Source organism: Eptatretus burgeri, chromosome 2 (genome assembly GCF_056783735.1).
Source record: "Eptatretus burgeri isolate ZD-2024b chromosome 2, Ebu_testis_v1, whole genome shotgun sequence".
Classification (NCBI taxonomy): Eukaryota; Metazoa; Chordata; class Myxini; order Myxiniformes; family Myxinidae; genus Eptatretus; species Eptatretus burgeri.
The window spans coordinates 154,070,624-154,094,166 of NC_140962.1; the positions used below are offsets into that span (position 1 = coordinate 154,070,624).

The 23,543-nt window shown below is 48.9% G+C and overlaps 1 protein-coding gene across 2 annotated transcripts in view; it reads right to left on the minus strand.

Annotated features, from left to right (window-relative positions):
- LOC147033616 (uncharacterized) overlaps positions 1–23,227 on the minus strand; it is a 65,134-nt gene extending 41,907 nt beyond the window's left edge. Inside the window, exons 1-5 of one of the 2 annotated variants that reach the window (XM_085857393.1) lie at positions 22,690–23,129; positions 14,142–14,381; positions 13,879–13,968; positions 13,099–13,230; positions 1–53 (exon numbers count right to left, since the gene is read on the minus strand). The exon at positions 1–53 is cut by the window's left edge and continues 25 nt beyond it. In XM_085857393.1, the coding sequence (XP_085713519.1) occupies positions 1–53; positions 13,099–13,230; positions 13,879–13,968; positions 14,142–14,381; positions 22,690–23,028 (854 nt within the window). In that variant the 5' untranslated portion in view covers positions 23,029–23,129. Of the gene's footprint in view, positions 54–13,098; positions 13,231–13,878; positions 13,969–14,141; positions 14,382–22,689 lie in introns of both variants that reach the window. The other variant, XM_085857400.1, reaches the window with a different exon arrangement.
- Between the last annotated feature and the right edge of the window lie 316 nt (positions 23,228–23,543).

Consider the following 23,543-nt stretch of genomic DNA (forward strand, 5'->3'; position numbering starts at 1 on the left):
GATGTTTCAAGGTCATTTTTTCTCTTCTTTGACGGTTTACGCCTTGGTTGAACCTGCACGTACCAAACACGCCTGTGGTGATGCACACGACCCCGAATAATGTGGCTTTACAACTACAAAACAATCATGTCCTTGCCATGGAGATACTGCCCAACAAGTCAGGAACTTCTTACTTCTTGCAGATAATTGAACATAAAAAAACAAGAACGGCACTCGGTAGAGCACATAACTCAGCCAGACTGAACGGCTTAAGTTTTGTATCCGATTGAGAAGCCCGATCTAGATCCGGACCTGAACCAAGATCGTCAACTTACCAACTCTTCCACATAGTTTTGTCAAAACTCGTCCACAACTTTTTGAGATATCATGCCACATATCGGTTTTAGCCCTTTCTCTCAATGGTGAAGAATCACTCAAAATAAATAAATCGGTGTCCACATCTGGATTCGGATCTTCACCAAAATCGAATAGATTCGTCCTTGTCAAGCATGCAACCAGACCACCAAGTTTCGTCCGAATCTGTCCCAAACTTTTTGAGATATCGTGCTACATATCGGTTTTAACCCTATCTCTCAATAATGAAGAATCACTGTAAAAAGTCTAGCAGCCGGATCCGTATCTGGATCTTCCCCCAAGTCGAATCAATTTGTCCTTGTCGCACACCCAACCTGCCCACCAGATTTCATTCCAATCCATTCATGACTTTTGAGATATCCTGCACAAAAACAAACAAACAAGCAGTCATAGACTGGTACTTACGAAATCGTCAACTTGACCTCTGACCTTGTCTAATATAAGCTGTCTCTAGAGAAGGTAACGACGCAAACCAGAAGTTTCTACGATGATTCTGTACCAAACCTCTCATAAAACATCCGATTTTTACCAGAATTTCGACAACCAAGTGTTAAGCATACTTAACCGTTACCAAAATTGAAGACAGAATTGAAATTGACTTTAAAACGAGCGTGTAATGCCGTGTGTTACAATCCCCCTCATTAGCATAATCTTCAGTTAAGCCTCAGATACGACACCTGGCATAAATCTCATAAAACATCCGATTTTTACCAGAATTTCGACAACCGAGTGTTAAGCATAGTTAGCCATTACCAAAAGTGAAAACAGAATTGCGATCCGAGTTAAAACGAACTCGTAACATCGACCGTTGCAAAAATCTCCATTTCTCCACGCAATTATTTAATATTATTTTATCAAAATCACAAAACCGTAATATTCGGCCATCCACCAATAATCTTTACATAATCCGACGGCTTAGCGAGTCAGGCATACGACGATAACCTTTATTGGGATAAACAATTACTTTTAAACACCATCTTTATCGAAACCACCGTCAACGCACACACGCAAAACCTTTACGTGACTCAACGACGCGTATGCTCGAGTGCGCTGCACCACGTGACGAGCCGTGATGCGGCGAGTGAAATATTTTTTATACAATCTTAAAACGTCTCCAAAACATCCGATTTTTACGAGAATTTCGACAAGTGAGTGTTAAGCGTCCTAAGAGATCGCAAAAACCAAAGACAAAATTAAAATCGAAGTTAAAACGAACTCGTAACGTCGACCGAAGCAAAAATACTCCATTTCTCCACATGAATTTACGGAATTATGTTTGACCTCACTGTGACCTTGACCTTTGACCGATTTTGACCAAAATCTAATTAGCGCTAGCCATCACCCTCCTGAATCACGTGGTGTAATTTGACATTGGTAGCTTCTTCTGTTCTCGAGTTATCGTGCCTACAAACAAACAAACACACACAAACAAACACACAAACAGAAGACGGAAGTCATCAATATACTTACGAAATCTTTAGATTTCGTAAGTAACAAGCAGTCATAGACTGGTACTTAGGAAATCGTCAACTTGACCTCTGACCTTGTCTAATAAAAGCTGTCTCTTGAGAAGGTAGCAACGCAAACCAGAAGTTTCTACGATGATTCTGTACCAAACCATCAAAAATCGAATGTTTGACTTCACTGTGCCCTTGACCTTTGACCAAAATCTAATCAGCACTAGCCATCACCCTCCTGAATCATGTGGTGTAATTTGACTTTGGTAGCTTCTTCCGTTCTCGAGTTATCGTGCCTACAAACAAACAAACACACACACAAATAAAGAAACACACAAACAGATGATGGAAGTCATCAATATACTTACGAAATCTTTAGATCTTTAGATTTCGTAAGTAACAAACAGACAGGGGTGAAAACATAACCTCCATCACTTTAGGTGGCAGAGGTAACGATGCTTAAGGTGGTTCACATTGGTATTATCGATTTTTGAAATTTATGTCATGGGTTGGTCGGTTGAGGGAATTTTGGTGTTGCGAGCAAATGCACAATTACAAATTTATCTTTATGTTATAAAATGGCTCTTTCTGAAACAAGAATGATGGCACTGTGGTCACAACCTGGGACAAAATCTGGTAATGGGCCGATTGAGAAATGCACATTTAAAGCATTCTTAAAAGATGTACAGCACGATTGGGAAACACACATTTAATGAACTATGAAAACATTAACTCGACGCCTTTCATCCATGTCATCCTCCGCCACGGTTATATCAGAATGAGCTGATTCGTCACACGCTCACGGATTGTTTAACCCCAATATTGGCCATTCAAAAATTATGTAACGTGATTTTTTTTTAGGGAGGTGCGTACCTTGCGTGCCGACGGGCTTGACTGACCTCACCGATAATTTTTATTTGACATATAATTACATTTTCTGAGGTCACTCATCGTAACACTTGACCCAAACAAAGCCAATGGAAATCTGATGCAACAAATCTGCAAAAATGTGACTCATCTATATGTTCAGTTCCCTTTTCTAGCAGTAATTCAATGCAGCTTTTCTCGCAGACATGAAGATTCAATAAAAAGATTGCGATGTTATGTGAGAATGAGCATATATTTTTCTTTCCAAGACTGAGGCTCATGGAAGAGCAAGGCCACAGAGGGGAGGTCACCTTAGATAACCTAACACTTTCCCTGTTACCCTCCCAGCGTCAAAGCTGAACACACATCTATTCTGGGCTGACATGATGGCCTAGAAGTATCCACACTCGCCTCCGAGCTGTCTTGCCTGGGATTGAATCTCAGTCCAGGTATAAATTGTTCCGGTATTTCACAGACAGGTTGATTAATCAGTATGCGTGTCGTTCCTCAGATGGACGTTAAACTGGGTGTCCCGTTTTCCAAGCATTGAATATGCCACGGTGTCCTTCGTGAAGAGTCAGCGAGTTCTCTTCGGCACCCTGAACAAATTACAAATTCCTTCTCTAGCCTACAGGGGGCACTGCATCAGTGGCACAGGAAAGCTTCTCCCCAGTGTAGATACAGTTACACAACGTCAGTACAATTCAGAACATTTATTAAACAAACAAACAGATTTAGTGTGTGCGCACAGGAGGTTCTGGACAAACAAACTCACTCCAGATCACTCCAATACAAAGTGGAGAATCTTAGTCTTTATATAGTTTTCAGTAAAACAGTTTTTTTTTTCAAATAATTTTCTGGCACTAGCGCCAGTTCGCCTGGTCTTGACATTTTCCAGGTGAAACTTATCTTCAGTCTTCTTGGACAACTCCTGCTTAAATTGTTGGAACACATATTCAAACCCAGACATATTAATCGCACATAATGATAGAATGACGTCAAACACCAATCCTAATGGCCATTAAAACAAGTTTCCATCTTATGTATGTTAAGTCAGTCTGCTTCTCCCAAAACTGGGAAGATGTATTATCTTGAAGCGACTAGAGCTAAGTGGATACATCTGGACATTTTCTTAAATCCACATTCCAACTTGTTTGTGTCTTTTATAAAACAAAAATTCTTAAGATAGCTTTAAAATGATAGGCAATTCTTATATTCAACTTACTGGTAACGTTCAACCTGTTTACACTTTTAATATACCGATGATCTTTCTGTACAGAGGAAAAATATAATTATGTTAATTCCAGATGGATACATACTGTTGCGAATTCGCGCCCGCCGGCGTGCGAACGGCCACGTGACTCGAATCGCGGCACGTCACCCACCGGACGGACAATTCTGTCGTGACCCTCTCGGACTAACGCCGGGAGCTAGTCACGGGTGGGCCTTTCGGCCTCACCACGATCGTGCCAATCGGCCACCCGCGTGGGATAGGGTTGTTCGCCAAACTCGACCTACCTAAGTATCCACGCGGAGGGTAGACCGGGCGATCGCACCTCGCCGCAGGTCGACCCCGGACACGGGCCGCTTAAGCGACCCTTTCCGTACTATCGGGATAACCGAGCGGTGTTATCGTCGGCCTCGACGGTTCTGATTAATTATCGGGCGTATTAAGCCCACTACCAACCCTTTACGTGAAGCAAGATGGAGATTCAATTAAAGAAAACACGAAGCGAAACTGGAAAACAGTTCAACATGATGCACATTTGTTCCGTGGCACACGGAGAGCACACATATACAATTAAAACAATTATGCACAAAAAGCAAATGTTACAAAAGAAACAATGATGCAGAGATACTACCGACTAAGACCGACACACGACAACACAACAGTTTTACTTCACCAGACTGGCGCCACACACACACGTTTACACAGAAACAAAAGAAAAGGGCCACCCTCAAAGACAAGGGGGCAGACGGGGCCTGTGGGCCAATATTTGCGCGGGGCCTGAGGGAGCGGTCAGGTCCGCGAGACCGGGTGGATCCTACCCGTGTCTTTGTGATGAGCCGCAAATGTGGCAGCGCGACGGTGCCCCGACTTCGTGCTCCTTCGTGGGTTTCGTTGGCACTGCTTGGAGTGGGATGGGAACGGGGCCCCCTTTTCGCACTATCTCAGCGTGGGGGAAAAAGGGGAGGGGGAATTGTTGATGCTCTGGGGAAGGAGGATAGCTGGCTTGCTTGGGTCCCGTGACGAGCGATTCCACCGCGACCTCGTCGCCGACCGCCGTCTTCCTTGCCTCGGACCCGAGCTCCTCGGTCTCTTCCCCAATTCTCCTCAGCCGACTGCAGCAAACCACATGTACGCCCTCGCCTCCCGACTCCACTCCGCGCTCCAACCCGACTCTGCCCAAAACACTCTCCGCTCTTCCAAGGCCGACTCAACCCCAACCGACTCGACCCAAACCGACTCTGCCGAGACCGACTCGACCCAAACCGATTCGACCCAAACCGACTCGACCCAAATTCTCCCCGCGCTCGGCGCTTTATAGGCCGGCAGGAGAACCCATATGCAAATTTCTGGATCAGAACGAGCTCGGGGGTGGAGCCATGCTCGCCCATTGGACGGAGAAAAAGAGGCGTGAACCTCCCCTGATCCTAGAATTTGCATATCTCGATTCTACACCGACGCGCCTGGAGGCAGGGCCAAACCGCCCCGCGCTTGCTGATTGGACGGATCAGAAGTGGGTGTGCAGCATTCCTAATCCGAATTCTCCTCGGAAAGGCCGTATTTTGCACTCGCGGCTCAGTGGGCGTCCCGTACGAGCCCAGGACAGCCTGACGCTCGGTGCTCACAAGTGGTGCGGGAATGGCCGCAGAAGGAGAGAGGTGAAGGTGGTGGAGGGTTTATGGTGGTGGTTTATGGCCATGGTGCCGTTTGGAATGGCGGTGATGCGATGTTTGCGGGAGCGAGTTGTGAAGGTAAGGATCGTGGCTGTTGGCGTTGTTGTTGTTGTGAAGCGGCGTTGTGGTTGGTGGTTGTTGTGTGATGGCGGTTGAGACGTGGTTGGTTCAAAATAAAGATAGAACAGAAAAACGACTATCTCAAAGCGTCAGAGCCCGAATGAATCACATTTATTCCCTCTAAACAACGGGTTTGGGCTAACTACACATGTACTTACAGAGATATCTCACCTACGGGACCTGAATGGTGGTTTGCAAATTTCCACAACCGTAACACTACCCCCACCCCTTTTTACAGACTCGTCCCGAGTCGTCAAATTCTCGTGTGCCATCATGTGTAGTTCTCCCCTGGTACGTTTTACCTACGGATCCCTGAGTGCGACATTCATGGTATTCGTGTCCCCCAAAATAAATAACCTGAGGGCTGAGAAACTAACGAAACAAACCCACTCACACGGACGACTTAAATAAAATTGCCGGCGCTAAGACAGACATGCCGGGGGCGCACTCATATGTACAGTACATCTTAACCTTAACTTACAAATTTTACACGAAACCATGGCCCAGGATCAATGGACTCTGCAAAAAGAAAGCAGTTAGCAGGGAGCCAGGCTGCTCGCATGCAGTCTCTGGCTCAAGCAATGCAGGTGACAGGGAACGTGGCCGGCTGCTCACACGCAGTCCAAGGCTTTCCCTTTTTAATATGAACCCAGTGAACCACAACGGTGCATGGGCTGCACAAACGCAGTCTCCGTGCCAGCTCAAGTGACACACGCAATGAACACAATGGATGGATGGATGAATGGCTGAATGGATGGACGCAAACACGGTGCACGGGCTGCCACTGCAGGCCCGTGTTGTAGCTGCCAACAGGGCAGTTCTCGCAGCTTGCAAACTGTTGCTTTGATCCTGGTGCACATGGAAATGAACAGTGGGGGGCAAAGCAAAATTGAACAGGCCTGGTGAACAGGGGCAGTGGGCATGGCATGGCAAAGGCAGCAGGCAAACAAAGCCGGCAGAACAGGGCCGCTGCAGGCAAACACAGCCGGCAGACGATCTGGCTGGCACAGGCCTTGAAGTAACACAGTGAGCAGATGAAGTGGCCGGCACAGGCCTTGAAGCACAGCAGCTGCAGACGATCCAGCCGGCACAGGCCTTGCAGCAAAACAACAGCTGCCGATGAAGTGGGCCGGCCTTTGCCTTGCAGTGGAGGTTGGTGGAGGGAATGCGGTGGTGCTGGCCACTCGGAAGGCGGGCTCGGACCTACCCAACGGTCTCCCTCCCAACCTATCGCCTTTGTCTGTCACTGTCCATACCCACTCCCTTAATTTGTCCAAAACCAATTTTGCCCCAACTAATTAATTTTTGATTTTTTTTTTCTTTTTCTCCCACTATAATTCATCCCCTAACCCCCTTTATCGTCCTTGTTCGGCTAACCTATCGTCCCCTAGCCTACTCCCAACCCCTACGTTCCCTTCCCGGAGGGGAATAAGGAAGAGCTCGCATCCTGTGTCGAGGCCCAACGAAGCCTCAGAATGGCCTCCCCAGAGTTCAGCGATCAAACCCAAAGTGGGTCCAGCGGCCCACAACGAGAGTGAAGGGATGGATGGTGTGGAGGGGTACATTTCCTAATCTACCCTAACTATTAACCTTTAAACTACCCCGGGGCTTTCAACAAGCGCCTCTTGCTTTAGCTATTGGTTCTAAAAACCCAGATTCCCGTCGCCTGTGTTGGTGTCCTTCCAATTTCGGGCCTTGCCCCCCAATTTTCTTTCCGTGCCCTCACACGGTCTCATGGCTGGGACGCGTGGCTCCTCTTGGCAGGCACGACCCTCTGCCGATTCTCCTACGATGGCACCCCCGGGCACTACACTGCCTCCGAGCCTACCAGCTCCCTAAACACCGGGGAGTGCCCCCCTTGGCAACTCCCCTGAAACGCACACGTGGCAGGCTGGCTTCCCAGGCCCCTTTCCGAGGGTCACCCGTGCCCACAACACTGCCCACGCGGCTAATGGCGCCCCGGGCCCCCGCACCATGCGGGCGCAACCGTGCCCGCGCAACCGTGCCCACTACGCTATCCCGGCCCCCCATGGGCCCTTGGCCTACTACGGCCGACTCGCCTGGTTCCCGGGGTACCCACTCAGCGATACTCACCTTTCGCAGCCACGCTCCCAGCCCGTCAACAGGGCTCCTGCACCCCTCCAAACGGGTTTCGAGCCTACTTTCACACCAACAGCAAAACGACCTCCATTTTGTCAATTTAACTAACCCAGCTAACTCGCTCTACACTGACCCCGGGGTCCCTTGGGCGGGAGTCACTCCTCCCCCCAATCACTCATCGCACCATGCATTCCCCATTCGCTCCACTCACACAGACCCGCTGGCCTCACTCACTCAACATGTCTCCACACAACTCACCAACTCTTCAACACACACACCGCTGAATTCTGCCATCCTTCTAACTACCTCCCCTAACTAACTCATGCTCCCACGTCGTCCCTTACTCTACAGCACATTCCTTTTAACACTACATAGCTAAACTACGTCCCCTCTACTCATCCAAAGTCTGTCACTGTCTCCAAATCTTCAAAAATAATTTCCCCTCCTAAATCTGGCTACAATCCCTCTAACTAATCCATTCCACGGGCCCCATGAGGACTTACCCCTGCCCCATGGAGCCGGTCTAACTAAGCTAACCCTTCCCCCTAACTAGTTCCATCCTGTGCCCAGGCCAAGGGGATTATCCACCCCTTGCCCAGGAATCCTGTTCACCCGAAAGCGAGGCTTGCTTTTTTTTTCCTTTTTTCTCGCGCAGCACCAGCGCGGAAACTCGCAACCTGCGCACCAGCGCGGCAATTCACAGCCGCGCACCTTTGGCGTGACGTCATGGCAGCTGTTCGCGTCCCTCGTCCCTCTTGGACGGTACCATCCGGCAGGGATTCACCCTCCTGCCGGATTCCAACCACACACGCAGCCATGACGTCACCCGTCGCATAAAAAAACACAAGCCCCACGTCTCGAGGGGTTCCCCACGCGAACACATGTGCTTTGCCCGTTGGAGCTTAACACACCCGCCCGCGTGGAGAACCTGTCCGGTCCAAATCCGTTATCCTGCCTAAACTTTTGTCCGTCGCGGGATCGGCAACATTCACCGCGCTCGTTTCCAGACCGGGCTTCACTCCCGCAAGTGAGCACGTGGCGGCCTCGTGCGTTGCACAGCACGGACCTCGCGCTTGCTGCTGTGTAAACACGGCGCGGTCCTCAAAACCTCTACAGCCGCTACTCGGCTTTTGTCCCTCTGTCGCAGTCGTCGTCTCCATTCCAACCACGCACACCTGTGTGTTACGACGCTCACACACCACTCCATTACATTCACACCGGGAGACGCGGCTGCGTGCTCCCGCATGCCAACCAACATCTCCCTTACACACAGCGACCTTGCACACGCTGTCTCCCTCACACTCGGCCGCTCACTCACTCGTGCCATTTCCCTCACACAAACCATACCACTCACACACGCGGGGGCACTCGCCCACGGTGTCTCATCCCCACACGGCGTGCTGGGGAGCACGCCCTTCGGCATACTTGCCACCACACTACTCACACACAGGGTCGCTTCCACACACGGGGGCGCACTCACACCTGGGGTCTCATCCACACACGGGGTCTTTGTCACCCACCCGATTGCTCTCACACACGCCCTTGCACCCGCGCTATGCGTGCGTTGCAGCACGCATTTCGCCACACTCGTGAACACACACCTCGACACCACACACACCGGGACAACCACACTGGGGATTTGTGTCCCCACAGGGGCTCCGGGCCTCTATACCCCCCAAGCTTTCCGTGCACCTGTCCACAACACCCGTCCCCTCAACCTCGCAAAGCACGACCGAACCCACCTGGTCGTGACTCGCTTCAAGGGAGCATAGCGGCTCCCTCCGTTCCTGGAGGAGGCTATCCAACTGCTCGCACTGGGTCTCCACCTAGTCCGCCAGCTCACCCCCATTGTCCTCCACTACCTCTGTGTGTGTGCATCTTTCGTTTCTTCCACCCCGTCCAATTCACTCTCTATCTCCCGTGGCTCTGCCAACTCACTCACCTCTTCGCTTGTTATCTCCCTTGTCTTCACTATTATTTCTTTCCTCTTTTCCGTCATCACCTTGTGTCTCGTCTCACACGTTTCGGTCTCCCCACTTAGTTTTTCCCTCTCGGTCACCGTCACTTTTTCCATCACGACCCTCGCCCAACACGTCTCCCGAATTATTTTGTCCTCACCCGCCTCCACCGCGGGCCTGACAGCCGTTGCACTCCCTCCCAGCTCGTTCGTCCCCACACGTGGCGTCACCATTTTGAGCTCCCGGTTATTGCCTTCATGCCCGCCTGCAGGCTTCGGCCCATGTTCTGCATCTCACCCCGCAGTTCTTTCATTTCTTCCTTCAAATTCGCCTTCATTTTGTTTGTGTTTGTTTCCATTTGCTTGTTCATGCCTTTTATTTCGTTTTTCATTTGTTGCATGTCCCCACTGATTCCTGCCAGCATGGCGCATAGCTGGGCCATGTCGGGCACAGTCAGCTGAGCCGATTCGGCAAGGATCGGGGGGTTTTGGCGGAGAGGGGGAGGGAGGTGTCATACACCGCGGCCGCTGCCGCACCTATTTCGGGCTCTGGGTTCAGTTGGGGGAGTTCGTGTTCCTGCACAACCAGCATTTTCTACTCAGGGTTCTCATCCTGGGCCATGGATTCCACACATTCTAAATCCATTTCTAACACCCCCGGCTCCCGCTCGCCTTGAGACGCCATCTTATTTCTCGTAAGGGGTTAATTTGAATTGCTTGTAATTTGGAGGGAATCGGGGGTCGCTCTTCTCACCCCTGGACCAATTCCCGTGAATTTAGCTGGAGACAGGAGAGCCCGTTTTCCCGCTCTCCGACACCAGTGTCGCGAGGAGGGGGATGAGTTTGTGTCCCACGACTTGACACCAGTGTTGCGAATTCGCGTCCGCCGGCGTGCGAACGGCCACGTGACTCGAATCGCGGCACGTTGCCCACCGGACGGACCATTCCGCCATGACCCTCTCGGACTAACGCCGGGAGCTAGTCACGGGTGGGCCTTTCGGCCTCACCACGATCGTGCCAATTGGCCACCCACGTGGGATAGGGTTGTTCGCCAAACTCGACCTACCTAAGTACCCACGCGGAGAGTAGACCGGGCGATCGCACCTCGCCGCAGGTCGACCCCGGACACGGGCCGCTTAAGCGACCCGTTCCGTACTATCGGGATAACCGAGCGGTGTTATCGTCGGCCTCGACGGTTCCGATTAATTATCGGGCGTATTAAGCCCACTACCAACCCTTTACGTGAAGCAAGATGGAGATTCAATTAAAGAAAAGACGAAGCGAAACGGGAAAACAGTTCAACATGATGCACATTTATTCTGCGGCACACGGAGAGCACACATATACAATTAAAACAATTAAGCACAAAAAGAAAATGTAACAAAAGAAACAATGACGCAGAGATACTACCGACTAAGACCGACACACGGCAACACTTAACAGTTTTACTTCACCAGACTGGCGCCACACACACACGTTTACACAGAAACAAAAGAAAAGGGCCACCCTCAAAGACAAGGGGGCAGACGGGGCCTGTGGGCCAATATTTGCGCGGGACCTGAGGGAGCGGTCAGGTCCGCGAGACCGGGTGGATCCTACCCGTGTCTTTGTGATGAGCCGCAAATGTGGCAGCGCGGCGGTGCCCCGACTTCGTGCTCCTTCGCGGGTTTCGTTGGCACTGCTTGGAGTGGGGTGTGAACGGGGCCCCCTTTTCGCACTATCTCAGCGCGGGGGAAAAAAGGGGGGGGGAATTGTTGATGCCCTAGGGAAGGAGGATAGCTGGCTTGCTTGGGTCCCGTGACGAGCAATTCCACCGCGACCTCGTCGCCGACCCCATCTTCCTTGCCTCGGACCCGAGCTCCTCGGTCTCTTCCCCAATTCTCCTCATCCGACTGCAGCAAACCACCTGTACGCCCTCGCCTCCCGACTCCACTCCGCGCTCCAACCCGACTCTGCCCAAAACACTCTACGTTCTTCTAAGGCCGACTTGACCCCAACCGACTCGACCCCAACCGACTCGACCCAAACCGACTCTGCCGAGACCGACTCGACCCAAACCGACTCGACCAAAACTGACTCGACCCAAATTCGCCCCGCGCTCGGTGCTTTATAGGCCGGCAGGAGAACCCATATGCAAATTTCTGGATCAGAACGAGCTCGGGGGTGGAGCCACGCTCGCCCATTGGACGGAGAAAAAGGGGCGTGAACCTCCCCTGATCCTAGAATTTGCATATCTCGATTCTACACCGACGCGCCTGGAGGCGGGGCCAAACCGCCCCGCGCTTGCTGATTGGACGGATCAGAAGTGGGCGGTGTAGCATTCCTGATCCGAATTCTCCTCGGAAAGGCCGCATTTTGCACTCGCGGCTCGGCGCGCGTCCCGTACGAGCCCAGGACAGCCTGACGCTCGGTGCTCACAAGTGGTGCGGGAATGGCCGCAGAAGGAGAGAGGTGAAGGTGGTGGAGGGTTTATGGTGGTGGTTTATGGCCATGGTACCGTTTGGAATGGCGGTGATGTGATGTTTGCGGGAGCGAGTTGTGAAGGTAAAGATCGTGGCTGTTGGCGTTGTTGTTGTTGTGAAGCGGAGTTGTGGTTGGTGGTTGTTGTGTGATGGCGGTTGAGACGTGGTTGGTTCAAAATAAAGATAGAACAGAAAAACGACTATCTCAAAGCGTCATAGCCCGAATGAATCACATTTATTCCCTCTAAACAACGGGTTTAGGCTAACTACACATGTACTTACAGAGATATCTCACCTACGGGACCTGAATGGTGGTTTGAAAATTTCCACAACCGTAACAATACTTAAAAACATCATATCATATTTGAGTACATTTTATTTCAGGTTTAATATATTTTATTTTAATATCAAGTTTTAATAATCATCAATTATTTATTTCATCACCTTCAAACCCATTATGATCAAAATGTATCTTCACCTGCAATGATACAAATCAGCAGCAACATGCTGCATACGAAATTAAATGAACTCCATTCTTTCATCCCCTTCCATCTCTTGCCTGTGGACCCATATTTTAAAGTCACTTGTCTCATGTCTTCCCTCTCACATATCTTAGTCTCCTTGCCCACCCCCCCCCCCCACCAATGAATTGTCTCTCACGGCAGAAGTTTTACTACAATCACCAAAACCTTGTTTCTCTTTCACCCGTAACTCTTCTCCTCGTGCATCTACGCATTCTTCTCTTTCTTTCTCCCCTCCGACTCATTTTCTCTCTGTTGACCCTTGCCCTTCTTGTTCTGCCCTTCTATCAACCCCAAACCTGCATTTTTTCAAAAAAGAAAAGAAAAGATTGTGAAATAGTTGGTGTAGTCAGAGATACCTGATTCTTTCCCATATCCACTTCGATCTTCGATTGAAGAACCTTTTTTTCATACTTGGCTTTTGGTCTTCCAGGGAGTTTTTCAATATTGTTACAGAAACACCTGCCATCAGTTTGTGTGCCAACAGTCTTCTGCGATGAGAAATATGTAAATGAAAAGAGAAGGGGGCAAAGTCAGGCAAAGCGACATTTATGTATACACGAGTAGGTCCCCACGGATATTCCACAAAATGCAAAATGTAACTTCAACAATATTATGCAAAGATAGTTACTTGATTACATCAACCAACAAACCCTAACCCTAATCCCCACCCAATCCCCAACCACTAACCACAAGTCCTCAATTATCCCCCCACCTCCCCAATCCCAGGTCTTCAACCACCTACTCCCCATGTCTTCAACCCACCCCTCAACCCCAAGTACTCAACTCTCACCCCCCCTCAACCCCAAGTCCTCAATCCTCCCCCCACCCAACCCCCCTTCTCCATCCATCCAGGTCAAGTTTTCAAACCACTCTCCATCCAGTCTTCAAGCCCTCTCCCCACCCAAAGTCATCGAACCCCCCTCCCCTTCACATATTAATAAATTATCCAAATTAATTTTCTTCTTCAGGAAGCATACAACATCAAAATTAAATCATGACAAAGCAACGTTTAATTCACAACCTCACGAGGTTTCATTATCTCACAATATGTGATGGAGGGACAGACAGACAGTGACAAACGTATCGTACTGATTCCTGACTTTCACTTTAAATGGGAAAATCTCCCAGTACGTTACCATGATTGTTTTTTGGGGGATGTAATGCATCGGAAAATCTGGCATCCCAATGCCAACACCAGCAGGAAGTTCATAATACAAATGATCCAACTAAAAAGAAACGAAAGAAAAAAAAAATTGACATGTACCAAATAATTCACACCGTTAGCAATTTAACGAATTCTTCAAATTTTTTTAGGTTCATACAGAGATTAAGGCTCATGTTATGGCAAATAAATCAAATAAGTCTCCAGCCAATAAAAGCAGCATCGCCAAAGGCTTACATGTAATGGAGAATTGATGATACGATTTGCTCCAACATGTGCATTGATGGTTTGCTCCGTTTGTGTCAAATCATCACCGATGGTCAGATTCTCTGCAATCTCAAAGGAGGACCAAACGTCGTCGATAAGCATCGGAAAGGTGAGATCCATCCCAAGTTGCCCATCATGGCTGGACTTGGGCTGGAGAACATAATCTTTCACTTTCCTAGGCTTAAGTCTGGCTCTCGAAAACGTTTTCTGCTGCAAGAAACAAACAATCAAGGATGATAACAGGAGAGAGTGAAAAGCAGAATTATTTAACTTGGCTGAGAAAAGAAGAGGTTGGGGCTTGCCGGTGTGGAAGGGACCTCCAAAAGGGGGTGGTCAATGTTGCCTGTTGCAGACTAATGCAGTCATATGTTATAAAATCAAGTTTATTTATTGTTTATACCTCTAAGTTTTCATTCTTGAAATGAAAACATTCTGTGGTACATTGAGGAGAACTATTGTTACAATAAATCAATTTGAGCATTTGGCTCTTGCTACAACCCACAATTGCACATAGAATCGACTGAAAACCATAATTTTCTGGAAGAATATCCTCCCAAGTAACATTCCCATGGAGCTCACAAGGACGGTGGACATGAACCAACATATAGGTATGGTGGACCTCGGGACAACGCGACTAGTCCCCCTTCCGAGCCTTTCAAACGATGGCAAACCTAATGCCTTAAAAGGTCAAATCTGAAGCTTTTCTGAAAACATTTTTATTTAATTATTATAGACATCCTCAAAGGACGTGGAAGAGCTACAGTGCCTTCAGAAAGTATTGTCCTGTCCACGCTGGTTAAGACCGACCTGGACGGATAACCGAACGATTTCCCTTGGAGACGAATAGCCGAGTTCTTCGGAGATTATGGCGCGCGCGGGACGGGAGGGTGGCAAAGCACGTACCAGACGTGTTCAGCTGGATGGAGGACAACGGTTTATACTCAAACCCACCACGAATAGACAGACACAAGCAATGTGAATAAATAAGGGTTTAACGACATAAATCAGATCAGATATTTATAGTGGAGATAAATCAAAACGGGATAATAATGAAATGTGGGGTGAACTAAACCTAACTTTGAGGTGCCTCCACACAGACAGTCACAAAAATGGACAAGGGGAAAAGATAAAACAAACGGAACTCCCTCCTTTATTCTGACACTTAGCTTCGGGTCCAGAAGTGGTCTCATGAGTTTGGGCGATCAAACTCACGTCATCTTGCGCGGGAAGCTCGCAAAATGGCGCCCAGCCGCGATCTGGGTGAGAAGCGTACGGGAGGTAGTTTAGGCGGTAATATTCAAATCCAGGGCTCAGAAACCGCCGTGCAGCTTCCTTTCAGGATTGCACTCGCCGACGCCGCTCCTCTGCAAAATGACGCCATCTTCTTCCCCAATGGCACAACATGAGGTTCTAAGGCACGGTCTCACACGACCCAGCCGAACAGTGAATGGCTGGCCTCTTGCTCCATCACGTGGGCAAATCCTCCTCAGCACCAACACGGGAATCAATGCAGCATTCTTCACTGTGTCGAGGGGAAGCCAAAAAAATGAGACCTCTGTCTCCAAGTACGTACCACACGGAACCTCCCTTCATACTCCTGTTTGTCGGTTCCAACTGCCAATCCTCACTCAATCCTCCTCCTCTTCCCTCTGAGGTCACCTCCATCCTTCATTCACCCCAAGGGCGTGGTCTCGCTAGTTGTCATTCCTGGAGGTGGGGTTTTCGCCTGCCCGGAAATGTCTGGCTCGGTTGTTGTTGTTGTTGTTGTTGTTGTTGTTGTTGTTGTTTTAAGGACGTGATTCCTTCTTATCGCTGGTCTTGAAATGCAAAAACATAGGAAAAGGTCACAGGGGGCAATCACATACTGGGAGAAATTCACCTTAAACCCTACCTAATTTAACACAGCACCACCCCTCCCCCATGTGGTGACACGTAACACTTAAGCTCACGGTTTCCCTACTTAAAGGGATACTTTGCTGAAAATTTGCTGGTATCATGATAGTGATAATTTCCTATCCTTTGAAGTATGAGAAATCAAATATGCTGCACATTAATCATTAACAACCGATTTTGATCATAGAAGGTCGATATTCCCCAAAATAACTTCAAATTCACCGCCGTTTTGGCAGCTCTGTCGGTCGCCATCCTGAAGTTAATAAACCAATCAGCGCGCACTACGTCACCCATGTTTGATATCAGGCATTTCCTGATCTAGATGCATGTAAAGCAATACCCGTAAACCTCGATCTCTTCTCCCAGTTCTCCCAGAACCGAAACGCGTGTCAAGAGGCAAAGAGAAACACGGGTTACCAGAACGCCGCCATTGTCCAACAAGCTTTTAATCCGACCATCGCATACCGGGCCAGTGCACGCATACGCAGACGCAGCACAGCAATACATCACAAAAGGTACGTGAAGAACAGAAAAAAGAAGATATTTCACTCTCTCGTCAGGTCAGGTCAGGTTCGATCTGTGACCTGCTACAGGTACCATGTAAACCTGTACTAACCTGTTCCATGGTCGGGTTGTCGGCGACTAAACCATCTCCCCCAACAGGTTTTCTGGTGAGGAGGGTGTTTGGATATGGACACCCAGCAGGATTAAAAACAAAACCTGTCAAAGGGCGGAGTAGCTCCTTGTGAGCCAACGGCCATCCATATCTAGAGCCCAACTGTGTCTGCGGGCGTCCTCCTGCAGTTGGGTCACTTCTTATTAGGAGGTTGGTGGCAGGATTTGCACTCCGGCCACCGTAAAACCCTTCATTCTGCAAAACGCAAAAAAAATCTGAAAACCCAATCCATGGGAGTACCTCCTGTGCAGCTTCCCTTCGCAGGGCAGCTCACCGGATGACGGGATTGGGGCAAAGCCTTCGGGACCCCCAATCTTTGATGATAGGAGGGAAACCACGGGGTCACATCCCTGGGTCAGATTGCGGGAGAGTGTGTCGGAGTGGTGCTGAGGTGTCGTCCACCAGACGGCGGTCTCCTTGGGTTAACCTGAGGCGGTCCCTTCGGGTGGGTGCCTGGAATGTCCTATCCCTAAGAGAGGATAATCACCTGTCTCTGTTATCATCTGAGCTCAAGCGTTTGGACATCGGGATTGCAGCTCTCTCTGAGGTTCGGAGACCGGATTGCGGCGAGATAATGGTGGCTGGTTACACCTACTATTGGTCTGGTCACTCTGATGGTTACCATACCCAAGGAGTTGCTGTAGCTGTGTCCAATAAGCTGACCCCAATGATAATTGAGGTAACACCGGTCAACGAGCATATTATGAGATTAAGGATTCGCCACTCCTTAGGTGTCATTTCCCTGGTCTCTGTTTATGCTCCGACTGAGGCGAGTGATCTCACCGTGAAGGATGCATTCTACGCCACGCTCGAGTCTGTGGTTGATCAGTGCCCCAGACGAGATACACTTCTAGTCTTGGGGGATTTCAATGCATCGACTGGAACTGATAGGGATGGTTATGAGGTGTGTGTTGGTCCCCATGGGTCAGGAACTATGAACCAGAATAGCACTAAGTTCCTTGACTTTGCAAGAAGTCATGGACTTAGGGTGGCTGGTTCATGGTTTCAGCGCCCACAAGCTCATCGCTGGACTTGGTATTCCAATGCTGGCAGTGTGGCAAAGGAGATTGACCATGTCCTCATTGATGGTCGTTGGAGGATGATCCAGAACTGCAGGGTCTACCGGAGTGCTCAGTTCCTCAATACTGACCACAGGCTTGTTGTAGCAACTCTAAAGCTGCACCTTAAATGCTGGAGAATGGTACCATCCCAGCCTAGGCTGGATGTTGCCAAGCTCAGGGATGAGAGAGTAGCTGAGGAATTTGCGAACAGGCTGAGTGGACACTTGGGGGGTCTGGGTGCTTTGGGGGGTCCTGAAGAGTTGTGGAGCGCCTTCAAGACCACCGTCCTTGATGTTGCCGGTGGATGCCTTGGAGCTCACCGCAGGGCAAAGAAGAATTTTGTCTGTCAAGGGACACTGGATACCATTGACCAGAGTCGCAGGGCCAGGCTGAATGGCAGAGCTGAGCTGTTCAGGGAGCTGAGGCATAAAACTGTACGTGCACTGAGGTTGGACAAGGAGGCCTATGTGCGAGGAATCTGTGAGGGGGTAGAGCATCACCTGTGCACAGGTGATTCTCGTCCCGCTTACAGGGGAATTCGCGCATTACGTTCATCCAAGCCCATCCCTCGGAGCACTGCAGTTCGAGCAGAGAGTGGGAGGCTCTTGACAGAGGAGTCTGAAGTGAAGGCTCGCTGGGCCGGTTACTTTGAGCGGTTGTACCAGGCTGATCTCCCAGCTGTCGAGTTGGACGTCAAGGGTGTTACAATCCCTGTTGCTGACCCTCGAATCAACTGTGGTCCACCTTCACTTGTGGAAACACGGGCTGCGGTGAACCAGTTGAAACGGGGCAAAGGTCCAGGGATCTGTGGCATCCATGCCGAACTTCTCAAGGCTGGTGGAAATGCTGCACTTGTGTCGTTGCATGCAGTTTTGTGCTCTGCCTGGAACACAGGCATCATCCCAACTGACTGGAAGAGGGGCCTTGTTGTCCCTCTCTGGAAAGGGAAGGGTGATCACCAAGACTGCAACAACTACCGAGGGGTGACGCTGCTCTCAGTGCCGGGCAAGGTCTTTGCTCGGATAATTCTTGATAGAGTTCGCCACCATCTGCTTGAGCACCAGCGTCCAGAGCAGTCAGGCTTTACACCAAAGAGGTAAACGATTGACCGTATCCTTGCACTTCGTGTCCTCACCGAACGCAGACGAGAGTTTCGGCAGGGGCTGCTTGCAGCCTATGTTGATCTCTGTAAAGCGTTCGATTCAGTAAATCGGGATGTCCTCTGGAGGATTCTTGGTCTTCGTGGGGTACCACCAAAACTGATCGATCTGATGTCTGAACTCTACTCTGGTACTGAGAGTGCTGTGAAGTGTGGTGGTACCATCTCTGACTTATTTCCAGTTGTTACTGGAGTTCGTCAGGGATGTGTACTTGCCCTCACACTTTTCAGCACTTGTATGGACTGGATTCTAGGGAGGATGTCGGAGAGATCAAGTTGCGGTGCATCGTTTGGGAATGTCAAGATCTCGGACCTTGATTTTGCAGATGATGCAGTCATCTTTGCAGAGACTTTAGACATCCTCTTGGGGGCCCTCGAGGTGCTTAATGAGAAGTCGGAGCCGTTGGGATTACGGGTGTCTTGGGTCAAAACTAAGATCCAGGCTTTTGGTGACATCTTGGATGCTGCTGTCCTGTCTGTGTCTGTTTGTGGTGAGGATGTTGAGGTCGTGGAGAGATTCACTTACCTTGGCAGTGATATTCATGTCTCTGCTGGCTGTGAGCAAGAGGTCTGGGTCGGGCCTGGGGAGTCATGGATTCACTGGATCATGGGGTGTGGCGCTGCCGGTACCTATGCTGGAGGACGAAAGTCCGAGTCTTCAGGTCCTTGGTACTTCCAGTCTTGCTCTATGGGTGTGAGACTTGGACTCTGACCAAGGATCTGAGACGGAGACTTAATTCCTTTGGTACCAGGTCTCTTCGGAGAATCCTTGGCTTTTGCTGGTCGGATTTTGTGTCCAACGAGCGGTTGCTGAGAGAGACTCGGATGAGATTCGTTACCTGCATAGTCCGTGAGCGTCAGTTGCGGCTGTATGGACATGTGGCTCGTTTTCCTGATGCTGATCCTGCTCACCAGATTCTCTCAGCGAGGGAGTCTCATGAGTGGAGGAGGCCAGTGGGCCGACCACGTGCCTCATGGTTGCAACAGGTTGACCATCATCTCAATGAGATGGGGATGGGCCTGGCATCTGCCTGGGGGATGGCCAGACGGAGGCCCCTGGAGTACCGGCGGAAAGTGGATGCAGCGACGCACTGTTCTGGCACATGCTCCCATACCTGACCTGACCTGACTCTCTCGTGTGTGAGACCTGTGAATAGAATGGCACTTGAGAGGACATTTCCAGCTGCAACTCCTTTCAAGATTGGTTGTGAGTACAACCAACAAGTGAACAGACTCACACTAGTACTGCACTTTCAGCAGAGTACCCCCCTTGTCTTTATTGTAAGCATTGGTGTCTGAATTCTGGAAGATCACATGAAAGATCAAAAGGAAGATCATCACATGAAAAGGAAGATCAAAATACAAAAAGACTCATCCCCCCTCCCCATTAACCCTCGTTTCTCTCACCTCCCCTTTTCTCTTTCTCTCTCCTCTTCCCCCTCCTCCATCTCCCCCTACCCCATCCTCTCACCCTTTTCTCCACACTCCCCCTTCTCTCCCTTCTTTCCCATCTCCCCCTTCTCTCCCATCTCTCTCTCTCACTCCTCAATATTCGTAATCGACTTTGTTGCCCCCATCACCCCCACTCAACTATGGGTAAGTTAGTTTGAGCATCCATACACACGACAACAACCATTGATGGACAGCTCATTAGTCCCACCCAGAGGTGGAGTTTTGAGCAAACAGGCACGAACTTTTCTTGATATAATAGATATGAGCTGTTTCTCAATGTAGGCTTCCACTACAACCATAATCATAACTCTGACAAAGTAATCACTGAATAACTGTCTCCTTGGATATCTCCAACATCTCCTTGTCTGCTGACTGATGATGGGTCAGGTGTTTCATCCGCTATCTCTGTCAATGCAGCTTCTTCCTTTGGGCATTCAACGAGAACCTTCAAACATCGAGCAGCTCACGTTTTACATATACATACATATTATATATATATATACAGTAGTAGCTCTACTTACGAATTTAATTCATTCTGGGAGTAGTTTCGTAACCTGAAACCTTCGTAAGTAGAGACGCCTTTTGAATGTAATTGCGCTAACCCGTTCCAAGCCCCGCAAAATTCGGACATTTTTTTAAAATAAATCATAAAAATGCATCAGAACATGAAACAAATACATGTTAAAATTAGATTACCGCACAATAAACATAAAACGAGAAGCACATAATGTAAAAAACAAAGAATAAAGGAAATAATAAAAAATATTCATTTACCCTTTAACTGCTATTCTCGTTACTTTTTGGCTTCTGTTTACTGGTCCTTATCTTTTTTTCCAAAAAAGGCCCGTCTCGTCACAATTAAAAACTTGCTGTGCAAAGTAGGCTTCATCGATCATCAATTGTTTGAATTGTTGCACAAATTCACCGGCCGCTTCGTGGTCGGCGCTACATGCCTCGCCATGGCGAAGAACAGAGTGAAGTCCAGTCCTCCTTTTAAACTTCTCGAACCACCCACGCGATGCCTTAAACTCCTGGTGTAGTCCTTGCACCGAATTTCCCTCGCCTGAATCCTCCTTCACGAGGTCAGTGAACATGGCGGTTGCCTTTGCGCAAATTGTGGCCTCTGTCACTGTGTCACCAGCGATGTCTTTCTCCTTTATCCACACGAGTAACAACCTCTCCATCTCATCGTTCACTGCCGACCTCCTCTTGGAAATGACAGAGAGGCCTTTGGAAGGAGCCGCAGCTTTTAGGGCTTCCTTTTGTTTTATTATCGTGCCGATCGTAGATATATTACGGCCATATTCTTTTGCGAGATCAATCAAACGCATCCCCTTTTCATACCTTTCTATTATCTCTTGCTTTGTTTGTATGGCCAGAAAAACTCTCTTCTTCTTCTTTTCTCCTTGTCCACTTTTCTTCATTGCTTTCTTGGGGTCCATTGTGAATAAAAGTTACTGTAATCCACACGCGTACTGTACTGTAACACTGTCCGAGCACTTCGTAGCGGGACCATAGACTGTATACAGTATAACTATATTTACAGAGCGGGACGGGGACACGAAGAGCATGCTGGGATACATGCATACGCAAAGGGTTGCCAGGAAGATTTTAGGCGATAGCCAATGGCAGAGCAGCTACAAGTTTGTTTACGTTCGGGAAACTCTGGGAGCAGCGAAAAGCAGCGCGTACTGTACTGTATTTTTGACTTCGTATCATGAAACGCCTTCGTAACTAGAGGCAATATTTTCCCGTTCAAGCGCTTCATAACCTGAAACATTCGTATGTAGAGGTACCACTGTATATATATATATATAACCTGATTCGTCAATGTTATGAGCTCCATCCAAATGCACCTTGGCAACCAAAGCTGATGTAAATTGGCATTGTTGATCTTGCGGATACCCGACGTCCATCAAATGCCAATATCAACGGCCAACTACAAACAACAAAACACAATTTGTGGGACAAGGAAACACAGTAAATGAAGACGTGTTTATCAATTAGATAAATGATAAGTATATCCTCCTCCTCCCCTTTACATCTCCCAATCAAATGCAGGTTGCTCTGGTTGACTCCCTGTTATTCCTCTTCATGTTCGTTCACCCCCTTGTTGATGTCACGGGTTGCCCCACCGTCGGTGCGTTGCCTTCTCTCTGTGACTTTGCTTCTTCATGAGCCACCACTTTGTGGACAAAATATGTAAGACCATGTTGTCAATCTTTTATGCACACTACAGTACTGTACTGTGTACGAGTATGCACGTGCTGTGCTTACCTCCACCCGACGTCGTTTTCTTTCCAGATTCTCTGAAACCTTTCGCGGTGGTGCACAAGCCGTGTGCTCAAACATGGATGGGTACGCATCATCCGTCAGGGTCAACTTGGTTTTGGGATACAAATGTGGTGCTATGACGTATTTGGGGTCAACAAACAGAAACCTCTCCTCGAAGTGAAGTTCACAGATACGGGCCGACCTTTCCGGAGCGTGGAGAAGTTTCAATGCGGACAACCAGACTTTGATTGAGCTCCGTTTACCCCATGGTAGAGAAAAGAATGAACATTTTGGATCTGATTTATCAGTCCTGGTACAGCCTGGAGCGCAGCAAGTTGGCATATTTTGTTTGGTGAAAGTGTCGGCGATGGTAGCAGTGAACGGCCAAGGGGATTGAGCACTCGTGACGTCACACCCAAAGTTCACGGTCGCAGATTTCTCCAACCTGCAATCACTTCCGGGTTTTGACTCGAAGTACTAAATATTGACATAAATTGATATGTATATATATTCTATCTTGGAGGTTTCTTTTAACTACGAATCGCCTGCAATACTTTCCAGAAGTGATCTATATTTCAAAAATACCAGTTTGGCATTGAGAAATTTTTTTTTGAAGCAAAGTATCCCTTTAATGAAAGACTTGGGCCAAGCTTCCCCCAGCCAAACCCAATTGTGGCCAATAAAGAGGAAGATACTCTTCACAGCGCGTTGGTGCTGCCGAAGCAGTTTCTTGGCAAGGGATATATTGGGTGGTTTGCCATTGCCATCGCAGTGTTGTTTGTTTATCCTTTTAAATGCTGCGCGTCAACCAAGGAGGAAGCACGTACCATTCTTGAAGTCTTTGGTCTGACTCGGCG